This window comes from Panulirus ornatus, chromosome 15, assembly GCF_036320965.1.
Source record: "Panulirus ornatus isolate Po-2019 chromosome 15, ASM3632096v1, whole genome shotgun sequence".
NCBI classification, from domain to species: Eukaryota; Metazoa; Arthropoda; class Malacostraca; order Decapoda; family Palinuridae; genus Panulirus; species Panulirus ornatus.
Genome location: NC_092238.1, coordinates 33,026,903 through 33,046,902, shown reverse-complemented (window position 1 = coordinate 33,046,902; position 20,000 = coordinate 33,026,903). Strand labels below are relative to the sequence as shown.

The 20,000-nt window shown below is 45.9% G+C and overlaps 1 protein-coding gene across 3 annotated transcripts in view; it reads left to right on the top strand.

Annotated features, from left to right (window-relative positions):
- Positions 1-20,000, top strand: part of LOC139753839 (carbonic anhydrase-related protein 10-like) — a 131,387-nt gene that overhangs the window by 63,074 nt on the left and 48,313 nt on the right. For 2 of the 3 annotated variants that reach the window (XM_071670754.1, XM_071670753.1), the window contains exon 4: positions 15,506-15,652. In XM_071670754.1, the coding sequence (XP_071526855.1) occupies positions 15,506-15,652 (147 nt within the window). The remainder of the gene's footprint in view (positions 1-15,505; positions 15,653-20,000) is intronic. The other variant, XM_071670755.1, reaches the window with a different exon arrangement.

Sequence of the window (20,000 nt, the reverse complement as noted above, 5' to 3'; positions counted from 1 at the left end):
GACGTATCTGTTGGGTATGTAACACTAGGGTCAAGTCCACTACAAAAAAGGATACTATTACTATTACTATCATTATTATAATAGTATCAGTAGTAGTAGTAGTAGTCGTAGTAGTAGTAGTAGTAATGGTAGTATTAATAGTGGTAGTAGTAGTAATAGTAGTAGTAGTAGTAGAAGAAGTAGTAGCAGTAGTAGTAAAAGTAGTACAAGTAGTAGTAGTAATAGTAGTAGTAGTAGTAGTAGTAGTAGTAGCAGTAGTAGTAAAAGTAGTACAAGTAGTAGTAGTAGTAATAGTAGTAGTAGTAATAGTAGTAGTAGTAATAGTAGTAGTAGTAGTATGGAAGTAGCATAATTATTATTCGTAATATCATCATTATCACAACATTTAACATCATTAATGTTTTTTTATCATTATCATTTACTCAATATCATCATTATTAAAAAAGAAATACGACCATTTCTCTCATCTTGAAGTCGAGCACAACACTAAGAAAAAATATCACATATTCCCAAGTGGGAAATTACGAAGCTAAACAAATATCAATTCTTGTGGCCAACTTGTGGCCAACTTGTGGCCACAAGTTGGCCACAAGTTGTATTGGTTTTTCTCCACTGATGATCGAACTGGCGAGCGATCCCATGACGATAAAACTTGTCCCTTCTCTCTCTCTCTCTCTCTCTCTCTCTCTCTCTCTCTCTCACCAGCCTGGTCCACTAAGACGACCCCACGAGGCGCCTCTGCCAGCCACTCCATAACCCAACCCCACCAGATGAACCCACCCCCCCTCCTCACCAACCCCACCAGCTGAACCTACACCCCCTCACCAACCCCACCAGCTGAACCCACCCCTCCCTCAACAACCTCACCAGCTGAACCTACCCCCTCACCAACCCCACCAGCTGAACCTACACCCCCCTCACCAACCTCACCAGCTGGAACTACCCCCTCTCGCTAACCTCACCAGCTGGAACTACCCCCTCACTAACCCCACCAGCTGAACCTCACCAACCCCACCAGCTGAACCCACCCCTCCCTCAACAACCTCACCAGCTGAACCTACCCCCTCACCAACCCCACCAGCTGAACCTACACCCCCCTCACCAACCTCACCAGCTGGAACTACCCCCTCTCGCTAACCTCACCAGCTGGAACTACCCCCTCACTAACCCCACCAGCTGAACCTCACCAACCCCACCAGCTGAACCTACACCCCCCTCACCAACCCCACCAGCTGAACCTACACCCCCTCACCAACCCCACCAGCTGAACCTACCTACCCCAACCCCCCCCTCACCAACCCCATCCACTCCCCAGGCTTAGAAAAAAAAAAAAAATAGAAAGAAAAATCTTACGTAAAATCAAGGTCATGAAAGACGTTCGATAATGACCTTAATCATCAATCTAATTCCCGCCCCGGGTGGGTGAGGTTGGGGGGTGAGGGGTGGGTGAGGTTGGGGGGTGGTTGAGGTTGGGGGGTCTGAAAAGTCGCTCATGGTGGTAAATATACATTTATTTCCCTTCGTCGCTCAGACATGAAGAGATGTTCGAGAAGGACTATATCATTATGTCAGGCGCCCGTGTGGATACTGACGTGTATATGTACGATAATGAGCACACATACACACCCACCCCCTTAACCCACTCCACCCCACGAACCCACACACAAACACTCTCTCTCTCTCTCTCTCTCTCTCTCTCTCTCTCTCTCTCTCTCTCTATATATATATATATATATATATATATATATATATATATATATATAGCCTCGTCTCTTCGATGTATATCAACTGACTGTTATATTTCTCTCTTGTGTCTCCCCTGGTGATGTGATTATTACACGAAAGTGCACTTGGGAACTTTTCGTGTTTCATTTTCCCCGTAGACTCATAGGAATATATATATATATATATATATATATATATATATATATATATATATATATATATATATATACTATTTTCATTTATATAATAATTAATCGGGTTTCGTCAACTTGTAATGTTATTCTTCTAAGGTAAACACTGAGCCACAAGAAACACGGGGTAAAAAAAAACACATCCAAACTCGAATCCTACGAAGGTTGTACGTCATGCTAAGGACGTCCACGAAAAATCCCTTCTTGTTATGCCAAAGTTTGGTCGTCGCGCGTTCGTGTGTGTGTGTGTGTGACGGTGTGACGTCGTGCGTGTGACGGTGTGACGTCGTCGTCACACAAGAGATGTGCCTCAGTCTGGGAGACAAGTCCTCATCTCGTGGCTGGAGACCGAAGTTCTCTCGTGGGAGAGACACAGAGATGATTCTTGATACAAAAGTCTCAGACATGGAGGCAAACTGTTCATCGTCTCGTGCCAGAACGAGAGATACGTGTTGGTATAACCTGAACAAGAGATACGTGTTGGTATAACGTGCCTGAACAAGAGATACGTGTTGGTATAACGTACCAGAACAAGAGATACGTGTTGGTATAACGCACCAGAACAAGAGATACGTGTTGGTATAACCTGAACAAGAGATACGTGTTGGTATAACCTGAACAAGAGATACGTGTTGGTATAACCTGAACAAGAGATACGTGTTGGTATAACCTGAACAAGAGATACGTGTTGGTATAACCTGAACAGGAGATACGTGTTGGTATAACCTGAACAAGAGATACGTGTTGGTATAACCTGAACAAGAGATACGTGTTGGTATAACCTGAACAAGAGATACGTGTTGGTATAACCTGAACAAGAGATACGTGTTGGTATAACCTGAACAAGAGATACGTGTTGGTATAACCTGAACAAGAGATACGTGTTGGTATAACCTGAACAGGAGATACGTGTTGGTATAACGCACCTGAACAAGAGATACGTGTTGGTATAACGCACCTGAACAAGAGATACGTGTTGGTATAACGCACCTGAACAAGAGATACGTGTTGGTATAACGCACCTGAACAAGAGATACGTGTTAGTATAACGTACCAGAACAAGAGATACGTGTTGGTATAACCTGAACAAGAGATACGTGTTGGTATAACGTACATGAACAAGAGACAGGACAAGTTAGCACAATATAAGCATTTGGTAAACGATGTTGACATGGATTTAGAATATAAATGTCTTACGAAACATGAAGGAGATGAGGGGGTTGAGGAACACGACCTTAGAAAGATAAGCAAGACTTGTGGCATCCAATCCTGCCATCTATCAGTCCACTTGCACACCATGTAAAGAGGTTATGAGCAGGAGGAGACAGCTAGCGAGGACTTGGCTGGAGAGATAGTAGAGAGAGAGAGAGAGAGAGAGAGAGAGAGAGAGAGAGAGAGAGAGAGAGAGAGAGAGAGAGAGAGAGAGATTCTTATCAGTGGTCCTGGAGTTTTACGAGGGCAATACACCCCTTGTGGGAGCTGGTGAATAGTCAGTGAAGTGTTTGTTGGTGGACCCGGATGGCCGTGTGTTCTAGCCTGTCCTCCCGTATGATGTGACGGCGTCACAGCATGATGTATCATACAGTGACGGCGTCACAGTATGATGTAACATACAGTGACGGGGTCACAGTATGATGTAACATACAGTGACGGCGTCACAGTATGATGTAACATACAGTGACGGCGTCACAGTATGATGTAACATACAGTGACGGCGTCACAGTATGATGTAACATACAGTGACGGCGTCACAGTATGATGTAACATACAGTGACGGCGTCACAGTATGATGTAACATACAGTGACGGCGTCACAGTATGATGTAACATACAGTGACGGCGTCACAGTATGATGTAACATACAGTGACGGCGTCACAGTATGATGTAACATACAGTGACGGTGTCACAGTATGATGTAACATACAGTGACGGCGTCACAGTATGATGTAACATACAGTGACGGCGTCACAAGGAACCAGAGTGACGGGGACGTGGAAAATACGTTACGCTAAGGAAGGTGTGGCTGTGTGGTAACACTGTCCCCCCATGGTGTTGTGTTGAAGGTGTGGCTGTGTGGTAACACGGCGCTTTGCTACAGTCTGGTATAACCGGGGCAAGAGTGTGGTATACAGTAAGAACGACCGTGAGGGGTTACTACTGAAGGCAATTGGCGATGAGGTATTTCGATGCGTCCTCCTGAGGGAGGAAGACCTTTACGTCGGGAGGTTAACATGGATGATGGTGAGTACGTGGGAGGTGGTGGTCGGGTGAGGAGGTGGGTGGATGTGCTGTGGGTGATCTCCCACTGCCACCTGGGAGGCGTGTGTGTGTGTGTGTGTGTGTGTGTTTGATACCCCGCGAGTCCTCCTCCTACAGCTGACTGTACGATAGATTCCTAACCCGTTGGGCGGCCCGATAGACACCACCAGATCAGACGTGACGTCGTGTCGTCACCTGGGACACGAACCCACCCCCAACCCATCCTAAAAATTTTGGTTGACAGACAGCCTGGCGAGCCACACAGGCTTCCCTGGGACAGCCTCTCCCAGCCCAGCCCAGCCCAGCCCAGCGCCCTCACACCAGCAGGACCGTGCCCTGAGACAGCCTCTCCCAGCCCAGCGCTCCCACACCAGCAGGAGCGTGCCCTGGGACAGCCTCTCCCAGCCCAGCCCAGCCCCCTTCACCCTCACACACCAGCAGGAGCGTGCCCTGGGACAGCCTCTCCCAGCCCAGCCCAGCCCCCTCACACACCAGCAGGACCGTGCCCTGGGACAGCCTCTCCTAGCCCAGCCCAGCCTAGCGCCCTCACACACCAGCAGGACCCGTGCCCTGGGACAGCCTCTGCCAGCCCAGCGCCCCTCACACCAGCAGGACCGTGCCCTGGGACAGCCTTTCCCAGCCCAGCGCTCCCACACCAGCAGGACCCGTGCCCTGGGACAGCCTCTCCCAGCCCAGCGCTCCCACACACCAGCAGGAGAACACGCTACAGCAGAACATGTCTACCACCACCAGCAAGCCTGGCTACTACTATGACTCCTCCTCCTGCTGCTGCTGCTGCCTCCTCACACCCTCATTTCTGAGGTTACCCCTCACAACTGCCTCCTCACAGTCCCCACGGCTGGACACCACCCCTCTGGCGGGCAGGTCGAGCTGACCCAAGGATGATCCACACATGACCGAGAACAACAGACACAACCCCTTCTGCTGCCCACCTCCCCCGACGATGTCCTAACCCCATCGCCCCTTGAACTACAACCCCTTCTGTTGCCCACCTCCCCCGACGATGTCCCAACCCCATCGCCCTCCCGAACTACAACCCCTTCTGCTGCCCATCTCCCCCACGATGTCCTAACCCCATCGCCCTCCCGAACTACAACCCCTTCTGCTGCCCACCTCCTCCCACGATGTCCTAACCCCATCGCCCCCCTGAACTACAACCCCTTCTGCTGCCCACCTCCCCCCATTATGTCCCCCATCGCCTCCCTGAACTACAACCATCGCTCCGAGGCTCTTGTTGTTGTTGTTGTTGTTGTTGTTGTTGTTGTGCTTTTCATAAGGTATATGACCCGGGAGTACCGGCCACTTTGTCCCGGGTTAGTGGTGCTCGTGTGGCCTCGGCGGTGCGAGGAGAAGGTCACTTATGCAGGAGCGACACGCACCGCTCCATGCGACAGCCCAGCACGCCAAACACATCACCTCACATGGCGCGCGTCTCTGACCTTACTTTTTCCATCCCATGACGGAATACTTTACTGGATTAATGAAGGAATTTGATGGGAATATCTTCGTCTATACTCTATGGACTCGGGACGATCCTTTGGCTAAAAGAGAAATAAATGAGTAATACATGAGGGCCATAATATCAAGACCTATTAGATCGGATCCAGAGCACGTCTTTTGATACAGTGATGGCCACAAGAGGTTTGGGGGATGGTCCCTCGCAGACGAACTCAGGTTAAGTCTCCTTCCAATTACATTGATGACGTTGATTTCCCTTCCATTTAACGTCACTGAGGAGGGAGGAGAAGAGGAGGGAAGGAGAAGGAGGGAGGAGGAGGAGGAGGAGGAGGAGGAGGAAGGAGGAGGAGAAGGAGGAAGGAGGGTTGTGACAGAGCGGACGAAAACCTGTCAGATTTCAGAAAACTGGTTCGCCTGCCGAGAGACCTGAGCTAGGAGTGGTTTGCTGTGACCAACCATCATCCCAGGCGCAGATATACGACATAACGAGTAGGAAGAGATAGGAGACACACTGATAGACGATTAGGTATATGAATCATCATAGTGAACCTATATAATGGAATAGTCTCACGGCATCAAAAATCATACCATCTTGAGACTCGTTCGTCAGTCATACGCAAGACGAGGTAATGAGGTCAGGGAATACGTGTATAATACCCGTACAACCTCTAGCCATCAGTCACAACCCAGTATACCTCTCATGCCCTGAGCCAAGACCCTCTGAAGACCTCACTGCTCCACAAGAACCCGAGGACCTCTTCGCCAGTGAGTGTCCCCCCCCCTCCTCCTCACGGGCCCCCCCAAGCACCCCGTTAACTGCTACTTCGCTGTCAACTCCATCGGGTGGAGTCAGAAATCACCTCATTACAGTGCCACATAAACCACTTCCCTGAGTGCCTGTGAACCCACCCCACCCCACCCCACCAGGCCACTCAAGGGTTGGGGGAGACGTGGTGGGGAGGAGGGGAGGGGAGGAGGGGGAGGTTTATGTCCTCGTTCTCCTGGGGAGTCGAACACGGGGACTGGAATACACCCCAAGGGAGAGAGAGGAGAGGAGACCTTACGAGGCAGCTTATAATAACAGTCACCATCAGGTGAATTAAACCTCCCCTTTGGGTTTCTCCCCCGAGGGTCGTATGGGGAGAGAAGGGAGAGAGGGGAAGGGAGACTGACTGACCCGCCCTGACCCGCTAGACGACCTCCTTCTTGTCTCACCTGAAGGAGGCTCAGACGGCAGCGTGCACGGGGGGGCAGTTGCCACTAACTCATCACGCGGGGCATTAAGGCTACTGACGGCGGCAGTCGGTGGGTCGGCGCCCCCCGATATGTGTGATCCTGGGCGAGGTAATGGGAGCCGTTTTTGGGACTGGCCTCTCACAGGGTGGGGTAGTGGTGGTGTGGGGCAAGGCGCGTCCCAGGAGGCCTTCTGCCGTCACCACCACTAGCTGGTGTTCGAGGCCATCTCTCACCACCACTAGCTGGTGTTGGAGGCCATCTATCACCACCACTAGCTGGTGTTGGAGGCCATCTATCACCACCACTAGCTGGTGTTCGAGGCCCATCTCTATCACCACCACCACCAGCTGGTGTTGGAGGACTTCTCTTACCACCACTAGCTGGTGTTGGAGGCCATCTATCACCACCACTAGCTGGTGTTGAGGCCATCTATCACCACCACTAGCTAGTGTTGGAGGCCCATCTATCACCACCACTAGCTGGTGTTGAAGGCCATCTATCACCACCACTAGCTGGTGTTGAAGGCCATCTCTCACCACCACTAGCTGGTGTTGGAGCCCACTCACTCCCCCTTACATTATATCAAAAGAATGAGTATAAAAGAGAGAGAGAAAAAAAAATTCACTGACAGCTCAAGAATTTTCCTCCCTACTCAGCCTCCCAAAGTTCACAAACACACGTACGTACACACATGGCACTGGAATGAGACCCACGGAATCAAGAATGGTGTTGAAAAAATCTAGAGGTGATCAGATTCCTCTGTTGAAGGAAATGAACCGATGAAACAGCTGACGTGCCCCCATCACAGAACGCTTTACTGAAGCGCTGGAGTAGATGATCGCTGGTTCCTGGATCTTGCCTTACTGAGGCGCTGGAAACCATGATCGCTGGCTCCTGGATCTTGCCTTACTGAAGCGCTGGAGTAGATGATCGCTGGTTCCTGGATCTTGCCTTACTGAGGCGCTGGAAACCATGGTCGCTGGCTCCTGGAATTTGCCTTACTGTGGCGCTGGAAACCATGGTCGCTGGCTCCTGGATCTTGCCTTACTGAGGCGCTGGAAACCATGGTCGCTGGTTCCTGGATCTTGCCTTATTGAGGCGCTGGAAACCATGGTCGCTGGCTTCTGGATCTTGCCTTACTAAGGCGCTGGAAACCATGGTCGCTGGCTCCTGGATCCTGCCTTACTGAGGCGCTGGAAACCATGATCGCTGGTTCCTGGATCTTGCCTTACTGAGGCGCTGGAAACCATGATCGCTGGATGATGGATCTTGCCTTACTGTGGCGCTGGAAACCATGGTCGCTGGCTCCTGGATCCTGCCTTACTGAGGCGCTGGAAACCATGGTCGCTGGTTCCTGGATCTTGCCTTACTGAGGCGCTGGAAACCATGGTCGCTGGCTCCTGGATCTTGCCTTACTGTGGCGCTGGAAACCATGGTCGCTGGCTCCTGGATCTTGCCTTACTGAGGCGCTGGAAACCATGGTCGCTGGCTCCTGGATCTTGCCTTATTGAGGCGCTGGAAACCATGGTCGCTGGCTCCTGGATCTTGCCTTATTGAGGCGCTGGAAACCATGGTCGCTGGCTCCTGGAATTTGCCTTACTGTGGCGCTGGAAACCATGGTCGCTGGCTCCTGGATCTTGCCTTATTGAGGCGCTGGAAACCATGGTCGCTGGCTCCTGGAATTTGCCTTACTGTGGCGCTGGAAACCATGGTCGCTGGCTCCTGGATCTTGCCTTATTGAGGCGCTGGAAACCATGGTCGCTGGCTTCTGGATCTTGCCTTACTGAGGCGCTGGAAACCATGGTCGCTGGCTCCTGGATCCTGCCTTACTGAGGCGCTGGAAACCATGGTCGCTGGTTCCTGGATCCTGCCTTACTGAGGCGCTGGAAACCATGGTCGCTGGTTCCTGGATCTTGCCTTACTGAGGCGCTGGAAACCATGGTTGCTGGCTCCTGGCTCCTGCTTTACTGGGGCGCTAGTATTGATGATTGAATGGGTCCTGGGGTCCTGCTTTACTAAGGCGCTCGTATAGTTGCCTTGCGAGATCTTGCTTTACTGAGGCGTTAGTATAGACGGTGGCTGGGTCCTGTGTCTTGTTTTACTAACGCGCTGGTATAGAAGTTTGCTGGGTCCTGCTTCGCTGTCGTAGATATTCGCTAGGCCCTTCTTTACTGAGTCTCTGTGATGGATAATTGTTGGCTCTGGAGTCCAGATTTACTGGGGCGCTAGGATAAATGATTTACTGGGGCGCTAGGATAAATGATTTACTGGGGCGCTAGGATAAATGATTTACTGGGGCGCTAGGATAAATGATTTACTGGGGCGCTAGGATAAATGATTTACTGGGGCGCTAGGATAAATGATTTACGGCTTCAGGTTCTCGGCTGCTCTCGACGTGTCTGGAACAAGTAAGTAATTAGAGAATTCAAGATCCCATTTTTTTTCTCATTCGGAGAAAACGAGGGTCGCAAAGTCTGTCTTGAGATTGAGGCACTGGCGGGGTGTGATGTCACCAAGGCTGTTTAATCTGTGTTCACGGACGAGGTGGTCTGCTCATGGACGGGGTGGTGAGGGAGGGGAGGTAAATGCAGAGGGGTCTTAAGTGAGTAAGGGGTTAGTCTAAGGTTTGTGGGAAGGTGGAGGAATGGGAGGTAAATCAAATCCTAAGAAGAAACTTCAGAGGCTAATGACAGTGTGTGTGTGTGTGTGTTTCTGTGTGTGTGTGTGTGTGTGTGTGTGTGTGTGTGTGTGTGTGTGTGTGTGTGTGTGTGTGAAATGAAAAATCTGAGAGCAATGGTGAACAAAACTGGGATGATGCTGTGAGGTAGCGCGATGAGGCAGGATGGCTCGAGTGTGAATTTGAATGACGAGGACCCCGGAGGAAGTGGAGTCCTTTGGGTCCTCAGGAGCGAAAAGTCCTTCGCAGCGGGTGAAACGACGGGAGCTGAAGGATGTTGGAGACTGGGGGGAAAAGAGGGGAAGTGGGGGGAGGGGAGATTCAAAGGTCCTGAGTGTATGAGTATGGAGGGTGATGAGGGAGACATCACACCATCTTCCTTATGTGGACGTGTGTTGAGCCTTGAGAAATTAGGAAATGGACTGACGGGGCGTGAACTTAATCCTCCCTGAAGACGATATGTGGTAGGAGGCGGGTCTGACTGGGTGAGGTACACCAGAGAGAGAGAGAGAGAGAGAGAGAGAGAGAGAGAGAGAGAGAGAGAGAGAGAGAGAGAGAGAGAATATGTGGAACTGAACGGTGTCTGATTGATATGGATGAGCAGGGTTGTACTACGGATTGTTCGAGCTGGTGGAGAGGATGAGCGAAGAGCGATTGACTCAAGGGGATCTGTCTCAGAAGCCAAAGGGAACAAGGGATTGGGATAAACCAAGTTGGGGCGGGTAATGATGGGGTGAAAAGAGGTGCTAGGGAACGAGATGTGAACAATTAAGAAGGCGAGGAGCTACTGTGGATATATATATACATATATATATACATATAATATTTATATGTATATATATATGTATATGAATTCACACACACACACACACACATATATATATATATATATATATATATATATATATATATATATATATATATATATATACATATACACACGTGAAAACTAGAATACCAAAGAACGTGATAAGAAAAAAAGAATGATGAATAAAGTGGACACAATGGAACATAAACTCACCGAACGTATCGTCCGGGATCAATAGAATGAAAACATAAAACAAGACGAAGTACACACTGGGAATGAGACACACTCTCCCCACATCCCCACATCACCCCCACACCCCCACATCACACCCACATCCATCCCCACCCCCACATCACACACCCCCACACCCTCCCCTTTTGGGGTAACGCAACCATTGCTCTCAGAAATAAACGAGCGAACGATTTTTGCGCATTTTCTGCTGGGAGCAGGTAAGATGGAAGGGTGGGGGGGGGGGGGGGGGGGTGGTAAGGGGATGGAGGGGAGGGGGGTCATGGAGAGGGGGGGGGCAGCCCCAGCCCCTTCCTTAAGGGGGGGAGGCGACCAGGATTTAGCTGTGAGGGAGGAGGGAGGAGGGGAATGTGTGTGTGTGTGTGTGTGTGTGTGTGTGACTGGGCGAGACGCAGAGAGCGATACATTGTGAGAAATATAGTGAGACGCCGGCATACAGTGGGGGAGAGGAGGGACAGGTGGTGGTGGTGGCCGCGAGTGATGGAGGAAGAAGAGGTGGAGGAGGAGGGAGCTGGAGGGATGGAGGAGGAAGAAGATGAGGGAGTTGGAGGGATGGACAAATGGCGCTGTGTTGCCTGGATCACGAGATCAGCCCATGGAGGCTTTTGAGTGGAGGCGCAGGGATGGAGGGGAAGGATAGAGAAGGAGGGAGGATAGGAGGAGGGAGGATAGAGAAGGAGGGAGGATAGGAGGAGGGAGGAATAGGAGGAGGAGGGAGAGAGAAGGAGGGAGGATAGGAGGAGGAAGGATAGAGGAGGGAGGATAGAAGGAGGGAGGATAGGAGGAGGAAGGATAGAGAAGGAGGGAGGATAGAAGGAGGGAGGATAGGAGGACGAAGGATAGAGAAGGAGGGAGGATAGGAGGAGGAAGGATAGAGAAGGAGGGAGGATAGAGAAGGAGGGAGGATAGGAGGAGGAGGGAGAGAGAAGGAGGGAGGATAGGAGGAGGAAGGATAGAGAAGGAGGGAGGATAGGAGGAGGAAGGATAGAGAAGGAGGGAGGATAGGAGGAGGAAGGATAGAGAAGGAGGGAGGACAGAAGGAGGGAGGATAGAAGGAGGAAGGATAGAGAAGGAGGGAGGATAGGAGGAGGAAGGATAGAGAAGGAGGGAGGATAGGAGGAGGAAGGATAGAGAAGGAGGAAGGATAGAAGGAGAAATGATACAAGGAGGAAGGATAGAAGAATGGAGGATAGGAGGAAGGATAGAGAGGGATGGAGGATAGAAGGAGGGAGGAGAGATAGAAGATGATGGACGCAAGTGACCTGAGGAAAATTCCATCAGTAGGTAAACACAATAATGAAAACTGACTGATTTTTCTTCTTTTTCTTCTCCTCCGTTCTGTAACCCTGACGTGTATGTTACAGTGTCTGGTTTACCCACAGCTCACCAATCAACACAAACACCAAGGCATGCATAGAGCAACAGAACCCGTGGAGGTCCCCTTTTGAGAGAGAGAGAGAGAGAGAGAGAGAGAGAGAGAGAGAGAGAGAGAGAGAGAGAGAGAATCATTTGGGTGGAAGGTGATTCTGTCCATGTTTAAAACCGGGTCAGACAACGGCTCCCAACACCCAGAGAGGCAATCTTTATCGTCTGATACGCTCTGTGTTTGTGTGTGTGTGTGTGTGTGTGTGTGTGTGTGTGTATGTAACCCGGATATGTTCACAACTGCTATATGTGAGCGCACAGGGATGGTCCAGCACAAGGAGTGACATCAGTGTATGATCTTGCGAGAGCAGCATATGCGAGGCTGTTCAAACCACCAGTCTCTGCCATGCACAACCCCCACCATCTCCACAAGACCCCCCTGTATATTCGCAAATCGTGAGGACACAGAAAACGGGCGTCTGCGCAGTACAATAAACGCATAAAATGTATTTTTTTTGGATACAAAATGAAAACTGCTTATTATATGTAAGTTACAGAGTTGAAAAAAACATCATCTTTGCTCTTCTTTCTCTCCTCCGCTTCCTAATGATGATAATTTGTATGAAGTTGATATAGGAAGTTTATATATATTGTTCTTTTTACATGACAATTCCCAGCAGTTTACGAAGTTATGAAATGGTATTTCCAATTGTCGTACTTCCAAAGTTGAGGCTTTTAAAAAAACGATATGAATTTTTTCCTACACGAAGCGACAGGAGGTATAAAAGTAAGGCACCGAGTGGTTTGTGTACCCGGCCAACACATAAAGGGCACAGGGTTCGAATCCTTGCTGTTGTGGAGCATTATGATATATATATATATATATATATATATATATATATATATATATATATATATATATATATATATATCATAATGCTCCACAACAGCAAGGATTCGAACTTATCATTATCATCATAATTATTATTATTATTATCATTATTATCATTATTATTATTATTATCATTATTATCATTATAATGCATAATCGCTGTTTACCGCGTCAGCGAGGTAGCGCTAGGAATCATATACGCATATATGTACATAAACGCCCACATACGCACATTATATACATACACACGAACATATAAATGCATATACATACACATACAAAGCCATCACATACATGAACATGAATACATATACATAAACATAAAAAGCCATTACATACATACACATGTACATATTCATACTTGCTTTCCTTCATCCATTCCTGGCGCTACCCCGCCCCACAGGAAAGCAGCTTAGCTATATATATATATATATATATATATATATATATATATATATATATATATATATATATATATATATATATCTTATTTATCATTTATTATACTTTGTCGCTGTCTCACGCGTTAGCGAGGTAGCGCAAGGAAACAGACGAAAGAATGGCCAACCCACCCACAAACGTACATATGTATATACATACACGTCAACACACGCACATATACATACCTATGCATCTCAACGTATACATATACATACACACACAGACAAATACATATATATACATGTACATAATTCATACTGTCTGCCCTTATTCATTCCCGTCGCCACCCCGCCACACATGAAATGACATTATATATATATATATATATATATATCGCCTGTAATTTATCCTCAGTGGCTGGCAATATTATGATCATGGTAATGAAGGTGGGAACCATATGGAGTTAGTAAAGCATGATGGAGGGAGAGGGAGCCACCTTTTCTCTAGTCACATTATCCCTAAATTACCGGGGTCAATTACCGGGTCTCATTAACCTGCCCGAAACATAAACTGGATCTAATTTGGACCAGCCAAACTTGGGGTCGACCCTCCCTTCTCCCCCTATCCCTTCCTCCCTCCTGAACTCTCTCTCTCTCTCTCTCTCTCTCTCTCTCTCTCTCTCTCTCTCTCTCTCTCTCTCTCTTTCTCTCTCTCCTTCGTCAACCGGGGATACACATACACACACACACACACACACACACACACACACACCCTCATTCCTCTCTGTTCGCGCTGACATCTACCCGCCTGGCTGACATCCACACCATGGCTGACGGGTGTCGACCAATCATCCACATCAAGAATTCTCTCTCTCTCTCTCTCTCTCTCTCTCTCTCTCTCTCTCTCTCTCTCTCTCTCTCTCTCTCTCTCTCTCCCCTTGGACAGCCCAGACAACATGTAACACTTTGCTGTCCGTCATATGTACACCTGCACGTTATGTACGCAATATGTACAACTGTACGCAATATGTACAACTGTGCGTAACTGTGCGTAACATTATATATGTACAACTGTGCGTAACATTATATATGTACCACTGGGCGAAAGACGCAACTCAGTCCATACCATTATACATACTATTATACATAACAATATACGCATCATCATCATTATTATACGCAAAACGAAAAAACTAATACGCTAATGGTGATGAATGACAATACATATAATCATCTAATTGTCTATTTTTTTTTAATGAGGTTTTAATTATCGGTATAGAGCATTGCAATTATGTCCAACAAATGAACATTTTTTTTGCTTTTCGTTTTCGCATTAAAAAGTTGACACAGTAATGATGGTTTACTGTAAACCATCATTAAATGGTTGACATAGTAATGATGGTTTACTGTAAACCATCATTAAATGGTTGACATAGTAATGATGGTTTACTGTAAACCATCATCGAAAAAGGTTGACACAGTAATGATGGTTTACTGTAAACCATCATCAAAAGGTTGACACAGTAATGATGGTTTACTGTAAACCATCATCAAATGGTTGACACAGTTATGATGGTTTACTGTAAACCATCATCAAAAAAGGTTGACACAGTAATGATGGTTTACTGTAAACCTCTGCAATATTTAGCTGTAAACATGATGTTTAGCTGTAAACAATGCTTTGCTGTAAACTCGTATAAAGTTTTGTGACAAACATATATATATATATATATATATATATATATATATATATATATATATATATATATATATATATATATATATATATATATATATATACGTTCTATTATCAAATATTCATAAAATTCTGTACATGTACGTTAATTTACAGTGAGCACTTGGAATATCTATCCATCTATCTATCTATCTATCTATCTATATATATATATATATATATATATATATATATATATATATATATATATATATATATATATATATAACAGACAAAAACAGTTAAATGTATTCTTCCTTTTTACCTATTTCACTTATCAACTTCAAATTATTTAATAGTCATAACAGAGTATATTTACGCAAGTCTCTTAAAATTCTCAATTCATTCAAGTACGACTTAAAAAAGAAAGAAAAAGATGCCATTTTGGATACGACATTACCAATATGTCAATACATTGTCCTCATCTTCCACGACATATGTTTTTTCCCCCCAGGGTGAGCCTGGCCATGTATATAATCCTTATCTCCTGTTTCAAGTTCCCTTCCCAGGACGCAAGTGGTTTGTTTACGTGTCCTGGGCCTTTCCTTCCCCATTTACAGATCCAGCTCTACCTCTACAACAGCGACCTCTACAAAAACTTCACCCACGCCCTGGACAAGCCCAATGGCATCTTAGGCGTCGCCATTCTCCTGAAGGTGAGTCTACTGCCCCAGTACCACACACCAGGTAATGTAAGGGTAAAGAGAGAACTAGTGTGGGAAGTGGTGGGATGTATGGAGGCGCCGGGACGTGCGCTGGGGGTTTGTTCTCTGGCAGGAATGGTCGCTCGGGCCGCCTCTCCCAGCGAACAAATCTTGTGTACACAGTGCAATTAATAATAATAATAATGATAATAATAATAATAATAATAATAATAATAATAATGATAATAATGATAATAATAATAATAATAATAATAGTAAATAATAATAATCAATATCAATAATTATAATAATAATAATAATAATAATAATAATAATGATAATAATAATAATAATAATAATGAATAATAATAATAATTATTATTATTATTGATAATTATAAAAATAATAATAATAATAATAATAATAATAATAATAATAATAATAATAATAATAATAATTATTATTATTATTATTATTATTATTATTATTATTATTATTATTATCATTATCGTTTATATTATCATTAGTATTATCATTATCATTATTATCATTCATACTATCATCATAATTGTTATAATTATTATCATCATTACTCTGGTCATAAGACTAATGGGTTGTGGGAAAATTTACTTTATCACAACATCTAATTTACAATGTATTTTAGGTGGAGTCGCAATGGTCTAGCCAGAGGTATTGACACTTATAAGTGGTAGTAGATGTATTGACAATTATAAGTGGTTGTAAAGTTATCGACACTTGGAGGAGTGGTAGTATACACACTTGTCGCAAACTGTTGCTATATATATATATATATATATATATATATATATATATATATATATATATATATATATATATATATAATCATGAAAATAAATTTTCAGAATGAATTTCGGAATAAACAATAATGATAGTGTCCAAGTTCAGCGTTTCTCTCGAAATAAATTGATTTTGCTTTTTATTCTTCATATTTATCGTAAATCTTTACTTTATCGCCCATCTGTGTCGGCAGACCCAATCTCGTCCTCTTCCTTTATTAACGTCACCTTCTCCCTGAGATGAACTTCACATTCCTTGGTACAGGTCCGTTCCCACAAAGATGTCTGAATCATCAAAAGGTCACACACGATATATATATATATATATATATATATATATATATATATATATATATATATATATATATATATGATTTTACTTTGCTTCCCATGTTGCTCAAATCCTTTAATGTAAATGTTGCCTTCAGCAACAATAATACTATAAAGATTATCTTAATCAGGAATTCACCAGAAAATTCTCCTGGATGCATCTATCAAGTGCCATGTAGAAATTGTGATAAGTTTCATGTTGGGCGGACTGGTGAGGATCTTTCTGTTAGACTTAAAAATAGTATGAGATCGGGACAAGAATCAAATGCCTTGTTTAATCACGTTAAAAACTATGATCATTGTATTGACTGGAGTAATGTCATCTCAGTTATTAACTAACTCTATTACCACGAGAAATATCACCGAATCTTCTGTTATTAAATACACAAAGAATTATAATCTTGACATTAGTGATGGTCTATAGAAATTGGATAACTTTATTGTTGATAGAATTTGTAAAATAAAGTTCATGATACGCTCGTTGTCTGTCTTGGACAATCCCATGTTTACCAAATAGCGTCCTAGCTTCGTGTCTTCGTTGTATATCAACTGACTTATATTTCTCTCTTATGTCTCCCATGATGATGTGATTATTACATGAAAGTGCACTTGAGAACTTATCGTGTTTCATTTTTCCCATGGACTCTTGAGAATATATATATATATATATATATATATATATATATATATATATATATATATATATATATATATATATAGAGAGAGAGAGAGAGAGAGAGAGAGAGAGAGAGAGAGAGAGAGAGAGAGAGAGAGAGTTATGAAAGCAAATTATTATCTTTTATTTCTTTTAATTTCGTTTTCTCCAAAGAAAACGACTGAGGTCTGAACCCTTGATGATATACTGATGATTGACACAGTCAGGGTCACTTCCCTTGTGGCACTGTGACCTTCCTGACGTCACTCAGGGTCAGTCTCCTTGTAGCATCTGTGACCTTCCTGACGTCACTGTCAGGGTCAGTCTCCTTGTGGCATCTGTGACCTTACTGACGTCACTCGGGGGTCAGTTCCCCTAACACCCGTGACCTTCCTAAGGTCACTCGAGGGTCAGTTCCCCCAGGCACCCGTGACCTTGCTGAGGTCACTCGAGGGTCAGTTCCCCCAGACACCCGTGACCTTCCTAAGGTCACGGGAGGGTCAATTCCCTTTGCACCCGTGACCTTCCTAAGGTCACTCAGGAGGTCAGTTCCCCCAGGCACCCGTGACCTTCCTGTGGTCATCCATCGCCCCTTCACCCACCCATTCCACAACAGGGTTGCCAAGGCGCAGGTTTTACTCTCGTTTTTCTCTTTGCTCCATCGCAACTTTTACGGTTCAATGTAATTAGTTTGTTTCTGGAGGGATGGCACTGAAACCTGATGAATTCCCACAACATTTTCGTCGTAATGACTTAAGTCTACGTACGTGTAGATTATAAGATTACATAATCATCTTTTTTTTTTTCCTATGTAACGAAATGGGATTACTTTTATTTATTTTTTTGTCATCCTACTTTTCATTAACTCGTATTCATTTCTATTTCATCAGTTACATTACTGTGATATCATTACGACGATATTACCTCACATGGATTTGCCCATCGCGTATGGCGACCGTCATATTAATATAATTCAACAATAATTACATACGATAAGTGATATTTTTGTTCACACATGTACGACAACATTAAATTCGACCCTCCCCCATGCCTTGGGTGTGTTGGCAGACGTACGATACGTCCTCACTTATCATGGGGTTTGATTACGATACAGAGGGGTTTTTGGGGGTGGAATGACTGTACCTGTAACGTACCAGGATTACAGGACGAAGACCTTGTACGGGGATTACAGGATAACCGCTCTAGGGGCACAAGTTGGGCTGGCTCATGGGGACGTGTCTTTGTCTGGTCATGAAGTCATGGATCATGGGGACGTGTCTCTGTCTGGTCATGAAGTCATGGCTCATGGGGACGTGTCTCTGTCTGGTCATGAAGTCATGGATCATGGGGACGTGTCTCTGTCTGGTCATGAAGTCATGGCTCATGGGGACGTGTCTCTGTCTGGTCATGAAGTCATGGATCATGGGGACGTGTTTCTGTCTGGTCATGAAGTCATGGATCATGGGAACGTGTCTCTGTCTGGTCATGAAGTCATGGATCATGGGGACGTGTCTCTGTCTGGTCATGAAGTCATGGATCATGGGGACGTGTCTCTGTCTGGTCATGAAGTCATGGCTCATGGGGACGTGTCTCTGTCTGGTCATGAAGTCATGGGTCATGGGGACGTGTCTCTGTCTGGTCATGAAGTCATGGCTCATGGGGACGTGTCTCTGTCTGGTCATGAAGTCATGGATCATGGGGGACACGTCTCTGTCTGGTCATGATGTCATGGATCATGGGGGGACGTCCCTCGACCACAAAACACAGAAAGCACTGGTCATGAGACAGTGAACACTGAAGAACAGACGAGACAGTGAACACTGAAGAACAGACGAGACAGTGAACACTGAAGAACAGACGAGACAGTGAACACTGAACACACAGCTGCACCCCGTACATACAGCTGCTCCACTTGATTCCCGAGGCACACGAGACGCAGCTGGTCCTCCGAGCTGGGTTGACACAGAGGCCGAGGACCGGCGGGCACGCTGGTCGTTCCTGGAGGAGAGAGAGAGAGAGAGAGAGAGAGAGAGAGAGAGAGAGAGAGAGAGAGAGACGATTGCGATGGCTGGCGACGTCCGAGTTCTTCACCAGACGCTGCAAGACGCGCATCTGGTCGCTTCACGTCGACGGCGTCACGTATCGACGCACGACGTAGCCGCTCGTGATGTGCGTACGGACGGCGAGGCGTAACCGCCACTTACGCGAGGGAGGGAGTCAAGTGGCCACACTTGCGTAATGTGAAGATGAGGGAGAGGAAGGGGGGGAGCTTAGCCATCCATGGCGCTCTCCTGCGTACACTCAGGTGTTGGTGGACTGAACAGTGTTTTCGGATCACAACAGCTGCCACATGATGCTCACGGGATGGGTTTGGAGACCTGATGTGGAGCAGAATACCTTCCACTTGGAGGTACCCCCTTCCTCCACAAGTCGTAAGCTCCACCGAAATCCACATCGTTACGTTTGCGTCGCTGGGCGTGTGGTCGGTGTGCGACAGTCCCAGCCCACGCATCTGGGACGAACTGGCTTACGTCTTTCCATCCTTCCCTCACTGGCG